General features: G+C 41.8%; 1 protein-coding gene across 1 annotated transcript in view; it reads right to left on the bottom strand.

The window, feature by feature from the left end:
* KDM1A (lysine demethylase 1A) overlaps positions 1 to 19,417 on the bottom strand; it is a 44,790-nt gene that overhangs the window by 1,190 nt on the left and 24,183 nt on the right. Inside the window, exons 4-19 of the mRNA XM_081015406.1 lie at positions 15,473 to 15,606; positions 14,230 to 14,308; positions 13,407 to 13,499; positions 12,333 to 12,439; positions 10,170 to 10,251; positions 9,563 to 9,657; positions 9,142 to 9,284; positions 7,955 to 8,045; positions 7,352 to 7,486; positions 6,485 to 6,558; positions 5,104 to 5,215; positions 3,776 to 3,908; positions 2,746 to 2,933; positions 1,968 to 2,082; positions 1,103 to 1,230; positions 293 to 439 (exon numbers count right to left, since the gene is read on the bottom strand). Coding sequence (XP_080871532.1) covers positions 293 to 439; positions 1,103 to 1,230; positions 1,968 to 2,082; positions 2,746 to 2,933; positions 3,776 to 3,908; positions 5,104 to 5,215; positions 6,485 to 6,558; positions 7,352 to 7,486; positions 7,955 to 8,045; positions 9,142 to 9,284; positions 9,563 to 9,657; positions 10,170 to 10,251; positions 12,333 to 12,439; positions 13,407 to 13,499; positions 14,230 to 14,308; positions 15,473 to 15,606 — 1,856 coding nt within the window. The remainder of the gene's footprint in view (positions 1 to 292; positions 440 to 1,102; positions 1,231 to 1,967; positions 2,083 to 2,745; positions 2,934 to 3,775; positions 3,909 to 5,103; positions 5,216 to 6,484; positions 6,559 to 7,351; positions 7,487 to 7,954; positions 8,046 to 9,141; positions 9,285 to 9,562; positions 9,658 to 10,169; positions 10,252 to 12,332; positions 12,440 to 13,406; positions 13,500 to 14,229; positions 14,309 to 15,472; positions 15,607 to 19,417) is intronic.

Below are 19,417 nucleotides of genomic sequence, written 5' to 3'. Positions count from 1 at the left end.
ATGTTAACCACCAGCAAAGTTGCCATGTTTTTTTATCTTCCCTTTTGATTCCCCCCCCCCCCAAAAAGAAAATGCCGAAGAAAAGTAAAAAGGTTGCTTTCATGAGGAGTTGTACTGATACTTGTATTAAGAAAAAAAGCAGCTCCCTCCCATGCTAGACAAGGAAGCCAAGTGGGTTGAGATTAATAATAAAAATACATTTATAAATATAATGAAATGTTCCAGGAAAAAATGTGATACAAAGTCAAAGGATCCTGCTGCTTCCTGGTGCTAATCTGAATGCAGTTCTCACCTGGGGAGCTCCTGGAATGGCTGGTCCCGGAGTAATTGGCTGAGCCATCAAGTCATAATCATTTCCTGAAGATCCAGCTGCTACATAGGAATAGGATCCTCTGGCCCATGGGTCGGCCCTCCAACGAGATACTACTGTTTCCTTAGGCTGAGGACAAAGAAAGGGGGGGGGTGTTACTCAAGTGTGTAACGTTTCGTGAAGTCCCTGATACTAGGAGGATGTGTGCAGGCACACATACCCACAGGTTTTTTTCCTAGGCTGAGGAAAACTGCAACAGAAAGCCCTTAAAGGCCTGGCAGCAATGCCCAATTATTCTCCTGTCAGGTAGGCTTTCAAGGTTGGCCCATGTCTGCAGAATGGAAAGCAGGAGCATCCAGAATGAGGGAAGGGAGTCCAAGCAGTTCTAGCTGAGGGCAGCAGGTGGTGAAAACAAAGCCTACAGAAGTGATTCTCTTTGCAGCCTAAAGTATGCAATCCTAAACTATAGGGTTTAGGCTCTTTCCTCATTTTAGAAATGGCCCTTCTCTGTTGGAAGGCTTTTTCTAATCATAAATCCCTTTAAGGAAGCTGGAAAATTTGATCATGCTATAGGTGGTATCAAGAGGCTCATATTGTGCCATACACTGATAAAGGTAAGGTTGGCTAGGATCCTGAACATATGGAACTGAAGAAGTGTGCATGCTTATACCAAGAACAAACTTAGTTGGTCTCTAAGGTGCTACTGAACAATTATATATATATATATCAACTGCATCAGACCAACACGGCTACCTACCTAAATATGGAACTATAAAGAGCTCAACGTGATACCTGAGGGACAGCACTGCTGCCAAAAATGCCCTTGAGAATTGCAAGACAGCGCCCGACAATGACATCATCACTGATGTTCTCCATTATTCCGGCTGCTTCACCTGCCACCAAGGCCAGAAGAATTGGTGCTGTGGAAAAGATTATTGGGACATCAGCAGAACGCAAGCGCTAGCCAAATAGCTTTAGTTTCATCCTGCACAGGAATGTGCTTTATTAAGGTTCTCTGGCAAACAGCCTAAATAACAAGGTTTCTCACTGAGATAAAGACCCAAACAAAAACTGATGGCTTTTGTTTCTTAAGGAGACAGAGTTTATCATCTTATGAGGGCACAGAAGGCAAAGATGGTGCCAAGTAGGAGTCATTTCTAACCACTTAGAAATTTCTTAAGTTATGCATATTGCTTCTGACAATAAACACAGTGTCTCCAACTGAGAAGTGAGAAAAGGGAGCTCACTTCAACCAAAAGACTTCTCGCTGCCCAGCTGAGCTGCTGCCAGTGACATTGAGCAACACTGAGCAAGGTGGACTGATAGTTTTTTAGTTTTTATGGTGAGACATGCAACCAGAAGCTGGCATAGCAAGGGGGCAGGGGGCTGGATCAGATCAAATGCAGTCAGCTAACAGCAACAGGACTGGGTCAGTGGGTGCCAGGCAAGCTCAGCCCTATCCCAGAACGGGGGATTCCTGTACTTCAGCACACAATTTTGAGGGCAGAACACTGGTGTCCCCCTGAGGGCTGGCCGAGCTTTTTTGAGCTGGGCAGAGTCCTGCTCCATCCAACTCCACCACCGCAGAGGTGGACCACAGTTTGGATTTCAGCCAAAGGCGCCTGTGAAAATATTTACATGCTTTGGTGCCAACTACCTTTGTAAAGATTCCAAAACAGGAAAAGCTCTCCTCGGCTGGCTGTTGTGCTGCCAACGTGACCAAACAAATTTACACTGGGATCCCAGAACACACGGTCAAAACACAGCACAACCTAAAAAGGAAGGAAACGTTAGGATTCAGGAAAGACTCTGGTCTGGTTCAGCGTTTTAAGATTTGCTGCCGCTTGTCTTTTTCACATGGATCGCAAGGGAAGGGGGGCACTTTACATTTCTCACAAGTTCCAAGCTGTGCTTTAAATAATTTCCCCTTGTTCTGCTTCTTCTTTCATGTCACAAGAAATCTATATACAAGTTTTGTGTTTTCACAAAATAAACTCAGAAAATACTTCAGACCCTGACATACACGTATGAATTAATATATATGAAACAGACTATAAGAGTAAGATACATTTGCTTCGGGAAGTGTTTCTCCGATTTCCAGCCAACGTTCATTGACACCCCCAGTACGCTATCAAGTGTAAGTGGAAAGCAAGCTAAGCTTTCCGATTCAATGCTGCTAGAATTGATTCATCTCTTCTAGGGCATGATTTTCTTCAGCATGTGGTATACTTTGCACTACTCAGGCCCCGACTGAAGCAAAAAAGGCAAAGCTATATATGAATGGTTTTGTGCTCTATTCTCAGCTATGGAGCACTGAAATGAATTGAGGAAGAAAGCTTCCACCTATTCACAGCAGGTAAGGGTATAGCTACTGTAATTGCTCTCTCCTGCCCACCCCACCCCCCGCTGCTCCACTTTTGTACATTTCAAGCTACCTTGTTAAGGTTTCCAAATCCCATTCTCTGCACAGCAGATGTCTTCCACTCCGGAAGAGGAGGAACAAACTGTACAGCAGGAGGCTGCTGCTTCAGCACTCCCAAGGGAAGGGTACAGAGAACAGCATCACACTTATAAATAAATGTCTGGCTAGTGGACCGGGTGTTGACAGCTATCACTTCACATCCTGGAAAAATGAAAAAGGAAGGGAGGGGGGGAAAGAGAAGAGAATGCCATGAAAGAAAATCAGTAGTATTGTTGGGTAGGTTTATAGGGGTGAAAGAATGGCTGCTCAGACATCTTAAAGTACTAACAACAATTTTTTTAGTTCCTGAATATTAGGTAGATTGAGATTCTGCCAGCTCACAATCCTAGCATCATGTCTATTGGTCTTTCCAGCGTACAACCTGCTTCACAATCCTCATCTCCAAGAGCCTCAAAAATCACTCTGCAAAATTGCTTGCTCAATGCCACCTTTGGACATTAGAGCTAACTTGGGATTCAAATCTGTCTTTCCCTTCTCCAAACCAAACTCTCCCACTGGCACTGTATTGTCTTTGCCTGAAGCCACTGAATGACAGCCAGTTATAGTTCTTTTGCACATCTCCCCTTATTCCCAATTTTGGCTGTCCTTATTCCATGCAAGCTCATCCACAGTAGCCCCTATTTATCTTCACATCTTTGGACATGACTCCTCATACTTGAATTGTTACCCTTTCTCAGTTTCAACTGCCTCTCTTCTCCTCTATATACTCCCCCCAAACCACAATATTTGTGGTCTCTTTGTGTCTTTGTCCACCACAAACCTCAACCACCCTTGTCACACCCATTTTCAAGCTCTGGCTTTCCCTTTCATTGTCTACGTACATCCTGAGACCTTGTCAGCATTCCAATATCCTTCATCACCAAACAGTGACGGAAGGCACATGACTAGTGGGTGCAACACCATCCACTGGCTTTCCCTGGAGGTAGTGAGCAAACAGCCTTAAAACTACGGGACCATCAGTGATGACTGCAAGTTTTGCTCACCTGAGGCTGTGTAGCGAACCTGCCGAACGGCTGTGTTAAGTTTAATGTCCAATCCTTCGGCCAGAGCCACGGGCACACAGGAATAACCATTTCTCACAGTCAGATGACTGCCTGTGAACTCAAAATCATCATCCTGAAATGGAGAAGGGGAGATTCAGAAGTCCCATCGGTGAATTTGTAAGGCAATTAATTGGCCCTGGTGAATTCCCCACACGCTGCCCATGGACAAAAAGTGGTGACAAATTCCCACAGATGGCAATGACAAAAGGCTACTGCTTATGTGAAACAGAACATTTGGCTACTTGCAGTGAACGGGTATCTCTGGAAGGAAGCAGGGGGCATTCTGAAAAGAGTGGAAATTGCCTAAGCTGAGCCAGTTCAGGGAGGAATATCCTAGGAAGGCAGAAGCAGCTGCAGCAGCAAGAGCACGTCTTTCCTTCCTGCCCACCCAGCGTGCTTGTCTCACCTGTGAGCGTCTACACAAGGGAACAACGTTCTTAAAAGGCATGCTTAGTATAAATTCCTGCACCCAGATTGTAGTCGGTTCATATAATTTATTTGGAATATCATTTGCATGATTAGGCCTGTGTGCGTTGGATTTTATTGGATATATTCCTTATTGGATTTTATTGGATATATTCCTTATTGGATTTTATTGGATATATTCCTTATTGGATTTTATTGGGATATATCCCTTTTAAGAATGTTATACCATGGACATCCAGTAGTGTTGCAGGTACACCAGATAAGTGGGGAGGAAGGTGCTCTCTCATTCCCCACCATGTGTGCATAGGGGAGCTGATCCAGGCAACATTCCATCCAGCCCAGAGGAAACCAGAATGCTGAAGTAATAAATCCAAGTAGCATCTAATCTGCTATGGTTGGCAACATTGAAAAGAAACCAATAAAGTGCAGGTGGAGTTTTCAGTCTGTATTTGAGTGTGTCCTGTGTCTCAAAGCTGCATTTTAGAAATGGTGCCAGGGCTGTGTATTTTCTGCAATCATACTGCTAAGTCATAGAAAGTGTGTGTGTCTGTGAGTAAACATTTGGAAAGAGCACTTTCAGTGATCAAAAGGTTGGGACTTCAGTGCTTTACATAATTATTTGCAAAATAACTTTAAAAAAAGAATTTTGCAAAATCCACATTCAGGCTCTTTGGAGGTCCAGAATTTGTGTTACCCTGGAGCAGATTTGTGTTCAGGGCGAGAATATACACAATCCTGGCCATGAGTTGCTCCACAATTCCATCTTTCCATACGGATAAATTCAAACTTCTTTTGAAACACTCACTCACTTAAATGTCAGTCTGGAGAAAACATGGAGTTACCTGGTCCCAATGTTTCAATGACAGAGTAGAGAGTGGTGTGGCGTTGGCGAATTCAAGATTTGCAAAATGCCAGTCAAGGATCTGTCTGTCCCTTGATGATAAATAAACATCACTGCAAATAATTTTGACAAAGAGAAAAACAAAACATGCTGTTAGGGGGATTCTACCAGTGCATGGTCCTGTATCGGGTCATTTGCAAACCTCTTGCCCTTCAACACAACTGAATATCCCTTGTGCTTACAGCCAAGTTTGAGAGGAACTCATTCACTACTTTTTCACCTTAACGGTGAAAAGTTACTGATCATTCAGATTTTATCCAATGTTGCACCCAGCACCCAGTTTTTTATTAATTTTATTGCACTGCATATTAACCTGTCAGCTCAGAGTGGATCTATAAACAGGAAGAGACTAATCTCTGCCTTGAAGGCTCGTAAGAGCATAAGCCACGGGGGGGGGGGGGGGGAGGTGAAGTATGGACTCATCCAGTCCCTTGAAAAGCAGCCAAAATCCTCTCTCCCATGTACAATTCACCATTTCATATCCTTGTCCTCTTTCCGTTTTCACATCCAGTCCTATAGCTTCCACACTATCCTAATGGTCAGCTAACTGAAATTCTCCCTATCCTTTTTAAGGGTACCCTCCCCCTGACCTCCTTTCCCCATTGTTCATCCTCCTCTTCTTTCAAGTTGTCAACATTTCAATATCGACTTCTAGCTTCCAGATTTTATGTGCCATGGCAGCTTGCTTCAACCGTGAAGGCTTTTTGCTTTACAATAAATTTACTGAGAGTTTTTCTTAAACACCGCTCTGTCGAGGACCACGTTTACTCCCCTTAAAGCCACTTTGAGGTTTTGGGTGTGTGGGGTTTTTTTTACAATCAAGTTGTGTACAAATTTTATGAAATAAATAAAACACGGCCAGCTGTGAAAGGCGATGCTTGAAAGGCAGTATGAATTAGAGCTCATGTGCTGCGTTTGTCTTCTGCTGCAACTGAACTAAGTGCTATGTGCACACAGGAGAGAACTGTGCACACTGCAAAGCTTTCTTTGATGCTTCCACCACTGCAAACCACTTTTGGTTAAAACTAACATTAGGCTGAGAAGCGAATTTCCTCTTTGACATGCGGTGGGAGCCTCCAAGAAACCACCAACTCTTCAGAATGCTACTTTCATCATGAACTTGGGGACTAGTTGTGAATACAGCAAAATCCTCTGGTCGGTCTTCAGACCACAGTTCAAGAACCACTGGCTTATCCTTCATCACCTGAACTATTCCACTGCATCTCTTTTACAAGCAGAACTCAAGGAAGACCTAACTAAAAGAAAAAAAGCACCTTCACTAGCATCCAGCCACCCAGATGAGTGCGTCTACATTTTTATACCTTGGAGGATTGGCTTCTAGTTCCTGAAGCTTCTCTTCCAGCTTTGCTTGTGTTTCAGCCAGCTCATCATACTCCTGATAAGTGCATAGATAAAGAAAACATTACTGAAGGGCAATGTTGAAGAAATCTCTTATTATTTAGTTTATAATAGTATTTACCCTCTGATAAAATATTAGGCTGGTATACAGCCATATGCATACATGGAAATATAAAAACATTAAAAACGGATCAAAGTAATTATTAAAATGATTGTTGAGTCAAGAGGTTTTAAATAGCTGTATAGGTGTTATTAGTATAAAAAAGTCTTTAAGGGACCTCTGAGAGTCAAAAGCGAGAGTGCTGCTGAATCTCTGCTGGAAAAGTGTTCCATAGCATGGGACTGGCAACACTAAATTGTCTGATTTCTGGTTGAAGCCAGTCAGGTCTCTGTAATTATTACGCTTGAGGAGGATAGGAGATAATCTTCCTTCTCTACTATAACTTTTAGCACTGACCAGCGGGGCTGCACAGCCCACCATTTGCAGTTTCTGGAAACATTTTTTGTTTCAACAGGCTTCTTCAGCTGGATAAAAAGAATTCTGCCTCAGTTGTTCATTTTGTTTTGTTTTTAAGGCTACATTCAGTTATTTTTGATGCTGTTTTTCGAAACGATGTTTAACTATCTTCTATGACATCTTTGTAATTTGCCTTGACACACACACACAGATTCATGAAAATTTTTTATGCACCAATCCAAAAATGAGATGCAAAATTCAGTCATATGTAGCAGTGCAAACTACCTGAGTTGTGATATAAAACAGCTGGAGGACTCTTTTTTTAAAAAAAAATGTATTCAGTAGGCAAAGCCATTTTCACATTGATCCTTACCTTGCACAGAGCAGTAAGATCTCTATGCTTACTCTTCACAAGGAACTCTGCAGTGATGTCTCGAGGCGGTTTTACTTCAGATGCCTCCTTGTACTGCTGGTGGAGCTCCTTTATCTTCTCTTTCAAGTTCACCATCTATAAAGGTGGGTGGGGTAGAGAGAAAAAACGCTTAGCAGGAAGAGAGGGGAAAAGCCCTTTTGTACCTTTCAGGACTCTGCAGAAGAGCTTACTGAACTGTGTGTCACAACACGTTAGTGTGTCGGCTGCAAGGTGTACTGTAGGTTTGTTGGGCAGATGCTTCCCACACTCTGCCCAGGGCTGGAAGGGGGTTAGTTTAACCTCCGCTTTGCTAGTAAAACTGAACTACTTTGTCGCGAAATGATGCATGTCTAAAAAGTGTGTCACCAACCTGAAAAGTTTGGAAAGCTCTGTTCTACAGCAATGGCGTATCGTACTCTTATATGTAGGACTGCACAGATAAAGGACTCTTCCAAGCCACTGCACTGGCCCCAAAATGGGGCCAAAACCTTCCTACACCAAGAAATAAGTTGTACATAAAGGGAACGGAGTTGTGCGTGTCTCAGGTTGGGATAAGCACCTGACCTTATTAAGAAGATCTTTAAGCTCTTCTTGAGTTTTCACTATCTTCTTCCAGTGTTCAATCTGTTCATCTTTCACATGTTTCTCCTGCAATCTAAGTAAGGAAAAGAGAAAGAACAAAGAATGGCAGATGGCAAAACAAGAGGAAGGGTAAGGATTTCAGGCTGCAGCAGCATCTAGGGCCTAGACCAGGGATAGGGAAACATTTTCTAGCCCAAGATACACATTCCCTTCTGCCACCTTCTACGAGCCACATGCCGCTTCTGAGCAGTGGTTTGAGCGACGAATGCAAATATTACCTTTGTATTGAGTAGTTTCTACACACACTCACACACCCATCCCTATCCTCCATACAAACACGCAAGAGGCATTGCCAGAGTTCAAGGATGTATTCTACCAACAAAAAAACACTCAAGGAGGGTGCAAAGCAGAGCCGGTGAGGGGGGTGGTCTGGGAAAGCCCCAAGGGCCAAAAAGAGAGACCCCCAAGAGCTGCATTTGGCCCCTGGGTATGAAGTTCTCCACGCATGGCTTAGGCCATATTGCAACACTTGCTAGACAGAAGTTCAAGCAGCTGCCTCAAAGTACTGTTCAGGTCACGTGTGAAACTGCCTTCTGTCAGCAGCCAACTCCATCAAATTCCCAGATGAAGTGGTGGGGGATACAGAAACGTTTGGCAAGCATTTCAAAAACACAAGAAACCCGTATTTAACACTCAAGGAAAGCTGTAAAGCCCACTGACTGGCAGTCTCCTCCTTGGTTCAAGGCAGAACCAAACATGAATACAAGTGGCAACCATTCTAAGTGCGTCAAACTGACATGTGATCGCCAACGCACAGGTCCTTTTGGACCCTTAAGGCAGCAGAAGGGAGGTGGGGTGTAAAGGAGCGGGGCATGCTTCTACCCACTTTGCCGACACGCATGGGGGCCTGGAACGGAACCCCCACGTGAAATGGTCACTGTCATTGCTTATACAGGCCTTCTCTGAAGGCATGCGGGCAAAAGTGAGATCTGAAAGTTAATATACTACAAACCTGAAGACACGTTCCAGCAAAATATACTTAACACACAGTGGTCAGATCCACTGAATTTAAGCTAGGCTTCTTTCTTCACATAGATAAATTTCATCAACAGCAGCAGCAACAGCTGAGGAAATTTTCAGAGTTATCAATGAAACATAACCTCACTTACTGTATGACGACTTCTAAAGCCTGACCCAGGGAGACAGGCTTGTTATTAAGGACATTGAAGTCCAGCTGGTGGCTGAGATATGAAGTAGCTTCCAGCAAACGATTGAACTCTTGCTCTACCATTTCATCTTTCTCCTTTGGAACCTGCAAGAAGGATCCTTCAAGTTAATCATACGTAAAACAGCAACAAAAGCTCAAGAAGCACTTTCCGCTCACACACTATATACCACCCAGCCCTTTTAAAATGTGGACAGAACAGCTAAAGGCGTTAAGTTGTAGGAGGAAGAGTTTGATTAAACAGTAAGAAAATATTATCTAGTATAACAACAGCTTAGCAACAGACTTATATTTTCAAGCCAGTATGTAATTTTGCTCCAAACTATTTCTCTCAAGTGAATGTTTCCAAGAAACATCAAACTTACCGCTTGTCCATTGGCTTCATAGAGTGGACACTTCTGTTTTATTTTGGCCAGTTCCATATTTACTTGCTTGCTCACCACAGCCATTGGGTTTCCTCCTAAAAAGAGAGAGAGAGAGAGAGAGAGAGAGAGATCGTACAGAGAAGAATATAATTGTTTCGATTCCCATTTCCAGAGGGATTGTATCTAGCAAATGAAGGAACTGAAACCTGGAAAACTTGCAGAAGGAACACATCTCATTCTTAAAATACAGCTAGATAAAACTAATCACAAATATTGGATAGTTTACTCTGAGTCCCAGTAGTGAGATTGGGAAGGGCCCTCCTTCTCTCCTTCTAGTTTTGCTTTCTCTCACCTTTCCCTTTAGGGGAGAGAATGATCTAAGACTGATCAACTGTCTGATGAAATAAACTAAAAATCTGAAGCAGGCCACAGGCCCACCAAGTAAGGCCAGAGAGAGAAAAAGGGAGAAAAAAATATTCATATGGGGAAGCCATGGAGCACTGCTATTGCCAGTCATAAAAATTGGGTGCCAAGGAATGTGCAAAACTACTCAGTAATAAGCCCATAGATGCAGAGTTTGAATTCAGACTTGTTTTTAAAGACTCACCAAGTCCTGTTACTACCATGGCTCCTAGGTCTGCAACGTAGTTTCCTTTGCGAAAAGTGGCAACTCTGCCCCCTACACGATCCTTTAAGAGAGAAAAATTCCAAGGGTTACATTTACAGGGCTTTCACTGAAACTATATGCTAATTTTAGTAAACCCTTTGAAACACTACCAGTAATGCTTTATTTTTCAAAAAAGTGTTGGACAGTGAATTTTAAATAAAACTCAACCATCTTGTAAAAAACAAAACAAAAAACAGAATAGGAAACAAGAGTGTTGAAATTGGCTAACAGGTTAGTAAATCCAAATATGCTTAAAACTAAACAGGAAGCCCCTTGAGAGGAAACAGACTGCAGCAGCTTGATGGAGAATTGTACCTGTAAAGTATTACCCTGACCCCTGTCTTAATTTTCTCTTTATTAACTATGTCCCTGCAGCCACACTCTGAACTTCTCATCAATCCCAAGCATGATCTGAAGGCACGTAATACAACTAAGTCTCAGTCTGGTCAGTGCATGAATCGGAAAACTATCTGGGAGCTCCATGTCAGTATTAAGAGTAAATATTTATCTAACTTCAAATACACTGCCGGAAGCAGTTACAGAGTTGCCTGTATTTCAAACTATTGGTCTATCTAGTTCAGTATTGTCTACCCTAGACTGGCAATAGCACTCTGGCACGGGAAGAATTAGGTAAGGTCAAGGATAAGAGGACACTGAACAATAATAATAATAAATAATAAATTTTATTTATATCCCGCCCTCCCCAGTTGAAGCCGGGCTCAGGGCGGCTAACAACAATAAAACAGTACAAGAGGGTTCAAGGCCCTGTTATTGGTTAAAGCTTGACACTGATATTCTTCAGTCATAAAAATGAATGTTAATGTGGGCTGCTTCACAGTTTTTTCAGTGGCAAAGTCAAGTTCCAATGCCTAAAACCACTACTGGGAGCCACTGTCAATCTAAACTCCATGTTATACAAGCTGCACTTTTAGATATACAGAAAATATTTTAGGTTTGTATCTTAAAAACATGAAGCAAAGGGCCAGGGAATCAGAAAACTTTTGGGTTGTTGTTTTTTGTTACACCACTATACCCTTGGTGACAAAATCATTCTACATTTCTCATCTCTTGCCTGAATTCATTGTAATTTGTGTCTAATCAAATCCATCTCTCAGGCCCTGTAGCATCCTGTGTGGGGAAATGAAGAGGCTTGTAAACAAGAAACAGGTCTGCATAAGAACAAACAAGTTTTTCATGTGCTTATTCAAATTATTATTGTGCCTCATTCTCTTCTTCACACAGCCCCCAAAGCAGCTTACAAAGTAAAATAAAATATCAAAAAATAATAATAAATTATGATAAAAATGGTAAACCATCTACAGTAAAATAAAACAGGTAATAAGATTTATTAAAGTGCTACACAACATTTAAGAACATAAGAAGAGGCTGCTGGGTGAGACCAATGACCCATCTGGTCCAGCATCCTGTTGCCATGGTAACCAACCATGGGAAACCTGCAAGGACATGGGCACAATAGCACTCTCCCTTCCTGCTGTTTCCAGCAACTGGTATTCAGAAGCATAGTGCCTCAATTCATGGAGGCGGAGCACAGCCATCGTGGCTAGTTTCTGCTTATAGCCTTAAACCCCTTGGATTTGTCTAATCAACCCCATCCAAGCTGGTGGCCATTACTGTTTTACAACAGCATAGATCAGCCTGCATGGAAGGCTTTTCAAAAAGCAAGGTTTTTACGTAGTGATGGGAAATGATCAGCAAGGACCCCCTGGTGTACCTGAGAGGGCCACAGATTGCAAATGCCACTGCAGAGAAAGTCTGTCCTCGTAACCCTTGCATCTTACACTTTTGCAAAAGACAGAACATAGATGTGCAGAAGAGGCCATGCTCAAAGGTACATGTGACAGGGACTGAAACGGGATGTAAAGATGTTCAGGCAGTTTCCAGGTATATCTTAGCCTCCTCCTTCTCATTCAGCAGAGGTTTTCTACTGCTTTTGATGTGTGGTGCCATCATGTGAACTGTCAGTAGGCCACAAATGATCTGTACAGGTATGTGTGGGTAAGCAGGCTCCTAGTAAAAAATACTGTAGACCAGTAACTTCCGGACTTAATTACAAGGCTGAGACATACGGCGCAAGACACTCACTCTTGCTTCTAGAAGTGTGACATCCATTCCGAAGCTCTGTAGCTGGCGAGCTGCTGCTAAGCCGGAGACCCCAGAACCAATAATGATCACCTTGCCAGTCTTCTTAGCTAAAAGCACAAATGCATGGATAAACAATGGTATGTTAGTGAACTGATTAGCCCAGGCTAGGTTCTGGCAAAATGAGAAAGGCCAGAACCAATATGAGCTATGATCACTGTTTCTGTTTCTTTCTTTCTCCCTGTCAGCTGGAGGGAGGTTTTAGGTTACAAGATTAAGAAATTTGCTTAACACTGCATGCTAGCACTAGGAGGGAAAGCAAACCAAGCCCCTGTCTGAACAAATCCCTGAACTAAGTTTTCAGATGCATCAGAAAATATTAGCAAATCAGCAACCCGGAAAGAACTCTTGGATCAAACCTGGAACCCTGACAGAAAAGTAATTGTTCCAAAGGGTCAGAATTCCATAAATAGTAACCCTCTGAACTTGACGGGCATACTAGCACCACAAGGCCAGGCACTCAGATCTACAGGACAACACAGTAAACAGATGATGCAGCTTATCAGAAAGCGCATTTGCCTGCTTGCCTTCCAACCCCTCCCCTCTCTTGCTTCGTCAGTGATTGACTATTTTGAAGGAGAAAAGAAAGGATGAGGCTCCTTCCACTGGACTGCTTTGAACCATTTTGATTTTATAGTTAACTGCCTTGAATTTCTCTAGTGAAAGAAAGGCAAGATGTAAACACAATAAATGAATGAGAAATATATTAGTGACGAGAACTAGCAGCTGAAGGGTTTGGTCTAGTCTGAAAACTGTACTCAAATAGCTTCAAATGAAGGACTGCAACATAGGAGGCAAACAGACATGCTGGGCTGCAGAAAGAGCACTGGGCTTCAAACTGAATTTATATATGGCATAAACCACAAAGGTGAGTCTGCACTCCAGACAGTGACGTATGACAGATCAAGCCTGAAAATGAACAATTAACCATCCCACCCACCGCCAAATCTTTATTGTAATGATGAAGTAAATGACACGTTCTGATTCAAAGAACAAGTGTTGACTTGAACTCCTTACTTGGTAGGGGCTTCACTCTTTTGTAGATGCCAAAATTGATCAAGCCATGCCGTTCCAGATAGCTGTGGACTCTGTGAACTAGTACAGTATCACCTACAAAATAGAAAACCCTCTTAATATACAAACTGTTGAAGAGCAGGCCTACAATGCTGCTAGTTTCACTGTAGTGGGGGGAAAGCTTATTCTGAAATACCATGCTTTAGTTTGAATTCATATCCTTAGATATCTCCCTGCAGTAATAGCTCGCATATTGATCTACTGGATGGGGGAGTCATGGGCTCTGAATGGCATGTACATAAACAAGGCATTTTCAGAGCGAACTTCCCCAATGCACACACAAATTGGGAAACTCCTTTCCTAGAAATAACCACAAGCAAAATATGTTTTTAATAGTGACAAGAGGCTTTTGCTGCTCAGCACCTGAAGAGACTTGACTGTACAAATGTCTATTTGTAACAGCAGTTTGGTTTTACAGTTGTACCTTGGAAGTCAAACGGAATCAGTTCTGAAAGTCCGTTCGACTTCGAAAATGTTTGAAAACCAAAGCACAGCTTCTGATTGGCTGCAGGAAGCTCCTGCAGCCAACTGGAAGCCACGGAAGCCCCGTCAGACGCTCATCTTCCAAAAATAGTTCGCGAACCGGAACAGTCACTTCCAAGTTTGCGGCGTTCGGGAGTCTAAACGTTAAAGAACTAAGCTGTTCGAAAACCAAGGTACGACTGTACATGAAAAGGGTTACTGTTATTATTTTCTTTATCCAGCTTTACTAGTCAAGCATCCCAAGGAGCTTACAATTATGCGCAAGGTAAGAATGGCAACTTACTATTATAGGGTGTTTCCAACTGTTGTAGTGTTGCTTCAAACGTCAACTGAATCTTTGGGTTATCCAACCAAAGCTGCAACTATTTGAATGACACAAACATACAAAACTGTTGTAAATTCTGTAACTGAGCTAGTAATTACTAGAAAGCATTGAGGGGAAAAACCCTTCATATATATGCTTTGTGGCCACTTAAGAATTCTAATGTGCAGTGATTATGCTGCCTATGGGTAACTTTCTTAATCATGGGTAGGCAAACTAAGGCTTGGGCGCTGGATCCGGCCCAATTGCCTTCTAAATCCGGCCCGTGGACGTCCAGGAATCGGCATGTTTTTACATGAGTAGAATGTGCCCTTTTATTTAAAATGCATCTTCAGGTTATTTGTGGGGCATAGGAATTCGTTCATTTTAAAATATATATATAGTCCGGCCCCCCACAAGGTCTGACGGACAGTGGACCAGCCCCCAGCTGAAAAAGTGCCCTGACCCCTGTTCTTAATGAAGTGAAATGACTGGCATGCTTCCCCAGTGATGTTCAGAAAAGAATATGGCTAATGAAACAGAAGTTAATTGGGCTGCATAGTTCATCTGAGTAGTCAATGCCCTAAAATGCAAATGCCATGGAAGGCTACAAATTCTGTTCTTAATAAAATGAATGTTTGTCAGGATGCGCCACAAGAATCAGTATTTGGACAGCTGGGTTTGGAGCAGAATGGGCTTCTTTAAAGAATCTGAAATATTTTCAACATTTTAATTCCTGGCAATGTTATAACTCGTCTCCATGCCTACCAGCTTTCTTTATCCAGACCTCCTGAGACTGGTTGGTTGTAGTTTTTTTAAGAAGCTGGTGCATCTGAATATTTGGCCCTGAGGACTGTGTGTGGCTTCCTCACTCTGGAGTCTTAGTCTGTGTAAACGCTATACCTTTAAAGCACATTAAAAAAAATCAAACTTCTTTCCCTCAAAGAATTCTGGGCACTGTGGTTTAACCCCGCCCTGAATTACCATTCACAGTAACCCTTAACAAACTACAGTGTCCAGAATTCTTTGAGGGAAAGATTGTGCTTTGAAGAAATAGTGCATACACAACCTTTTCTGTGAATCTTTTCTGTGAATCGCCCTGAGACCTCTTGGTATAGGGCAGTATATAAATTCAATTAACAACCACCACCACCACCTAAAACTAAAGACCCCAGTACCAAAGACCACTGAGGATATTCCATCAAACTTTTAGCAATCAACATACCGTCCGATTTCGGATGTAAAGGAACACCTTCTGAGTCTGCTGCGGCCCACTGATGATATCCGGAAAACAAGCAGCTTCTTGTGACGTCATCCGATCATGTGGAAGTCTGCTCTGGAAAGCGGCACCTTCCACACCTACAATGAAAGAACCCACACGTGACAAGTACTGCCGAAACACCTGGGAAGCCAGGATGCTGCAACTCAGGAGACACTTTCATCCCTGACTAAGAAGTGCAAGTGTGTCACCTCAAACTGTGTCTGCCTGCAAAATATTTGGACCTCCTTACTTTTTAAAACTTAGTTCTTTGAAATATTAATGCAAGACACAACTTAACAAGCTAGCACTCAAATGTGTATGAACACATTCACAGTGTCACAGTGCAGTTAGGCAGATCAACCAACAGCAAAGTTCTTGATTTTATATACTGTAAAGTGCAGAGAATGCAATAATTGCCCATTTAAAAGTTAGCCACTGTGGACAACTGTGGAACAGGGTGCGGTGGGGGGGATTGGGCAAGCATTCATATAGCCAGCCTAACAGCAGGCAACTACCAAAGTGCTTTGTACAGAAAGCAGAGCACTTTTGCTGTCAATAGCGGATAGGAGAAGTTATCTTCATTGTGTGAGTGCACAGCTGCCTCTCAGGAACAGCAAGGACACAGATGAACAAAGGAATCAGGTCAGGCATGACCAGGTATGGGATGGCAGGAGGCAAGGAGCACAAAAGGACCTGGAGTGTAGGACAGTTCGGTCAACAGCAGCAACCCACTGAGACCAGGAGGCAATCACAGACCTCAGGAGAGGCTAAGTTGTCTGGTACATCTGTAGGAATAGGGGGAAGACAGAATGGTGGAAGTAAAAAAAAGGGGTCAGACTCCAGGATCATGAAGACTGAGGAAGGAAGGCTATCACGTCAAGGTACATCTTAATGGTTAACCTAGAAACCCAAGCGATTTGCAACCAGCATCAATGCAACAATCTAATCAAGAATGCCAAAATGTATTTGTTACACAGGATTACTTGCAGGGGGGAATCCAATTTACATTAGCAAAGTTCTTTTCCTCACACCACCACCTAAGTCCCCCAAACAGGTTTTTGACTATTAATCCGAGGGCAGGCACAAGATGTTGGACATAACATAATGATGGCTGACTGGGAACAGTTATGGACCACAGGTATGAAGTTTACGGCATGTAATGCCTTAAGAGAGAATATTATGAAAATGATATACAGGTGGTACATGGCACCAGTCAAGCTTGCAAAAATCTATCATTTGCCCGATAATAAATGTTGGAAATGTAAAGAAACCAAAGGTACATTCTTTCACCTTTGGTGGACGTGCCCAAGGATTAAGGCTTTCTGGGAGATGATTTATAATGAAATGAAAAGGGTATTTAAATATACCTTTCTGAAGAAACCAGAGGCCTTTCTCCTGGGCATGGTCGGCCAAGTGGTGCCAAAGAAGGACAGAACTTTCTTTATGTATGCCACAACAGCAGCAAGAATACTTATTGCAAAGTATTGGAAGACACAAGATCTACCCACTCTGGAAGAATGGCAGGTGAAGGTGATGGACTACATGGAATTGGCGGAAATGACTGGCAGAATCCGAGACCAGGGAGAAGAGTTGGTGGAAGAAGATTGGAAGAAATTTAAAGACTATTTACAGAAATACTGTAAAATTAATGAATGTTAGAATGATGTCGGAATGAAGTTAAGTGGTTTTAGCAGCAATGTTACAAAGGAGTATGTAAAAATGGATTGTTAACAGGCGAGAACCTAAACCTATAATATATTAAGTTAAAGGATTAAGATAAAAACAAAGAGGGAAAGGAATTGCTGAATTAATTAACTGAACTGGAATACAAAAAAGGGAGGCGTGAGGAGGTCAGGGAAACAAGTAAATGAAAAGTAAGGTATGGAAAGAATGATTTGTTTTTTTAAGTCTTTTTTATTTTTTCTGTATTTTGCATTTTTTCTTTTTTCTATTTTTCTTTTTCTTATATATGTAACTTTTCTTTTCTTTTTTAAACCTTAATAAATATCATTTTTTAAAAAAATTAATCTGAGGGCAACACTGAAACTAGTTCCATACCCAGGCATTTCATTTTTACACCCTTGCATTTTAGAGGCATTTTGGATTGGAATGAAAGGAGGCAATGAAACTCATCTTCAATAAAATCTAGGAATGCAATCCTTCATTGATTAATCTATAAGATTAACCAATTTAAAAAAATTTCAATACATGCAATGGGCATCTGTAACTGGGCAATCATTTAAAAACAAGCTATCGTTGACATTTCCAGATATTAGTAAGGCTGAGAAGGTGATTGATTGAAATAGCAAGTGGTTTTTGCCATAAGTAAAAACAACTGCAGGTTTATATTGAAATGTTTTTTGTTTTTAATGTCACCTACCCAAAAGTGGGTGGGCTAAAACTCTGCAACAACTTCATGTGCAATTAACAGACGGCTTCTCTGAATTCATAAAATGCCCTAAAAATAACACTCATTCCTATTGCAAGAATGAGCATCATTCAGGTATTAAGTTCTTCAGAAATGAAAACAGCTAAATGCTGTAAAGTGCTAAAAGGTCACAAAATACAGATCTAGTAATTGGTTCTACACTGATGCTTCAACACAGACCTGAGTGCATAAGATTAAAATCCTACAAAAAATTTACATGATTGCTCAAATGTTCATTGAGGCAGTTGCATGTAGATCATTATCCACTGCAATCAATGGGAATATAACTGAAAGCAGACTCCTATGCATGCTTATTCAGAAGTAAGGTCCACTGTATCCAAGTAAGGTTCATTGTATTCCCTATTAAGTATTTCTAGGAATTCAGGCTGAATATGCAAACTTATAATGACAGCCTAAGTATTTGCACTACACTGAAAATGGAAAAAACTTGGAATCTTAACAATGTTAGAAACACAGTATGGTCTTAAAAGTTGTAATGTGATACACGAAATAAATTGCTTTTCTAATACATATTAGGCCATCAAAGCTAAATTTAACTTGTGCAAGTTTCTTAAAAACAAAATAGCTTCCAAGTTTAACTCAAATTTCAGTGGCTAAGTTACTGAATTCTGCCCAAATACTCTGTGCCTTTATACAATGAGTGATCTGGACAATAAGCAACACTAAGAGCAAGCCTTGTGTAAAGGCTACTGGCTAATATCTGTGAAGAACAATCCCAAGAGATGATGGCAGACATGTAGTGACATATGCACTGATAAATGTCTCCTGCAAGAGCAATAACGACAGCTCTAAATGATGAGTTAGGGATAGACAGACCATGCTCTTCAGACGGACACAAGACAACTGAAAACGCATTTCAGTTTGGCATTGCTGAAAACGCATTCAAAGGACAAACTAAACCTGGGAGAAAATAAGTCAACTAAGGAAGAAACGTGACAGTCCAAAACAAGTGACGGGTGTTATACCCCACTGGTTAACTTAATCTTCTGTGGGGAACAACAGAATGGAAATCTAAAACAATAGGACTCAGTTAGCTCAGTTGGTTAGATAAAGTATGGCAGCCCTACCTTTCAGACAACTGAATACAGTTATTATAAATATTCTTAGCAAGATGTCCACCAATGGTAGGAATGTGCCTGCAAATATGGCCATAATGTTGGGTTGTAGTTGTGGCTGGGTAAGCAAACTTTCCTTTTCCTGCTTGCCACAAGCTTTGCTTCACCTTCCTTTCCCTTGGTAACTCTTTCTCCTAGGAGTACATTTTCTTCTTGCAAGTTTTCTGTACTTTTTAATGCTTGCTTCAGGTAACTACATTCCAACCTTGTACTTTCAAACATATATCCACACTGAAGCATTGACTTCATAGTAGTCACCAGTCCCTTCCTTGCCACCCTGACAGCCCCCAATCCCAGTTGTCTTCGCTTATCTGCCCGTGCTGTATAGACTTGGTCAAGAAACAG

The sequence above is a fragment of the Podarcis pityusensis genome (assembly GCF_964106645.2).
Source record: "Podarcis pityusensis genome assembly, chromosome: 8".
Classification (NCBI taxonomy): Eukaryota; Metazoa; Chordata; class Lepidosauria; order Squamata; family Lacertidae; genus Podarcis; species Podarcis pityusensis.
The sequence above is the reverse complement of the archived record's forward strand: the minus strand, read 5'-3'. Positions and strand labels throughout refer to the sequence as shown.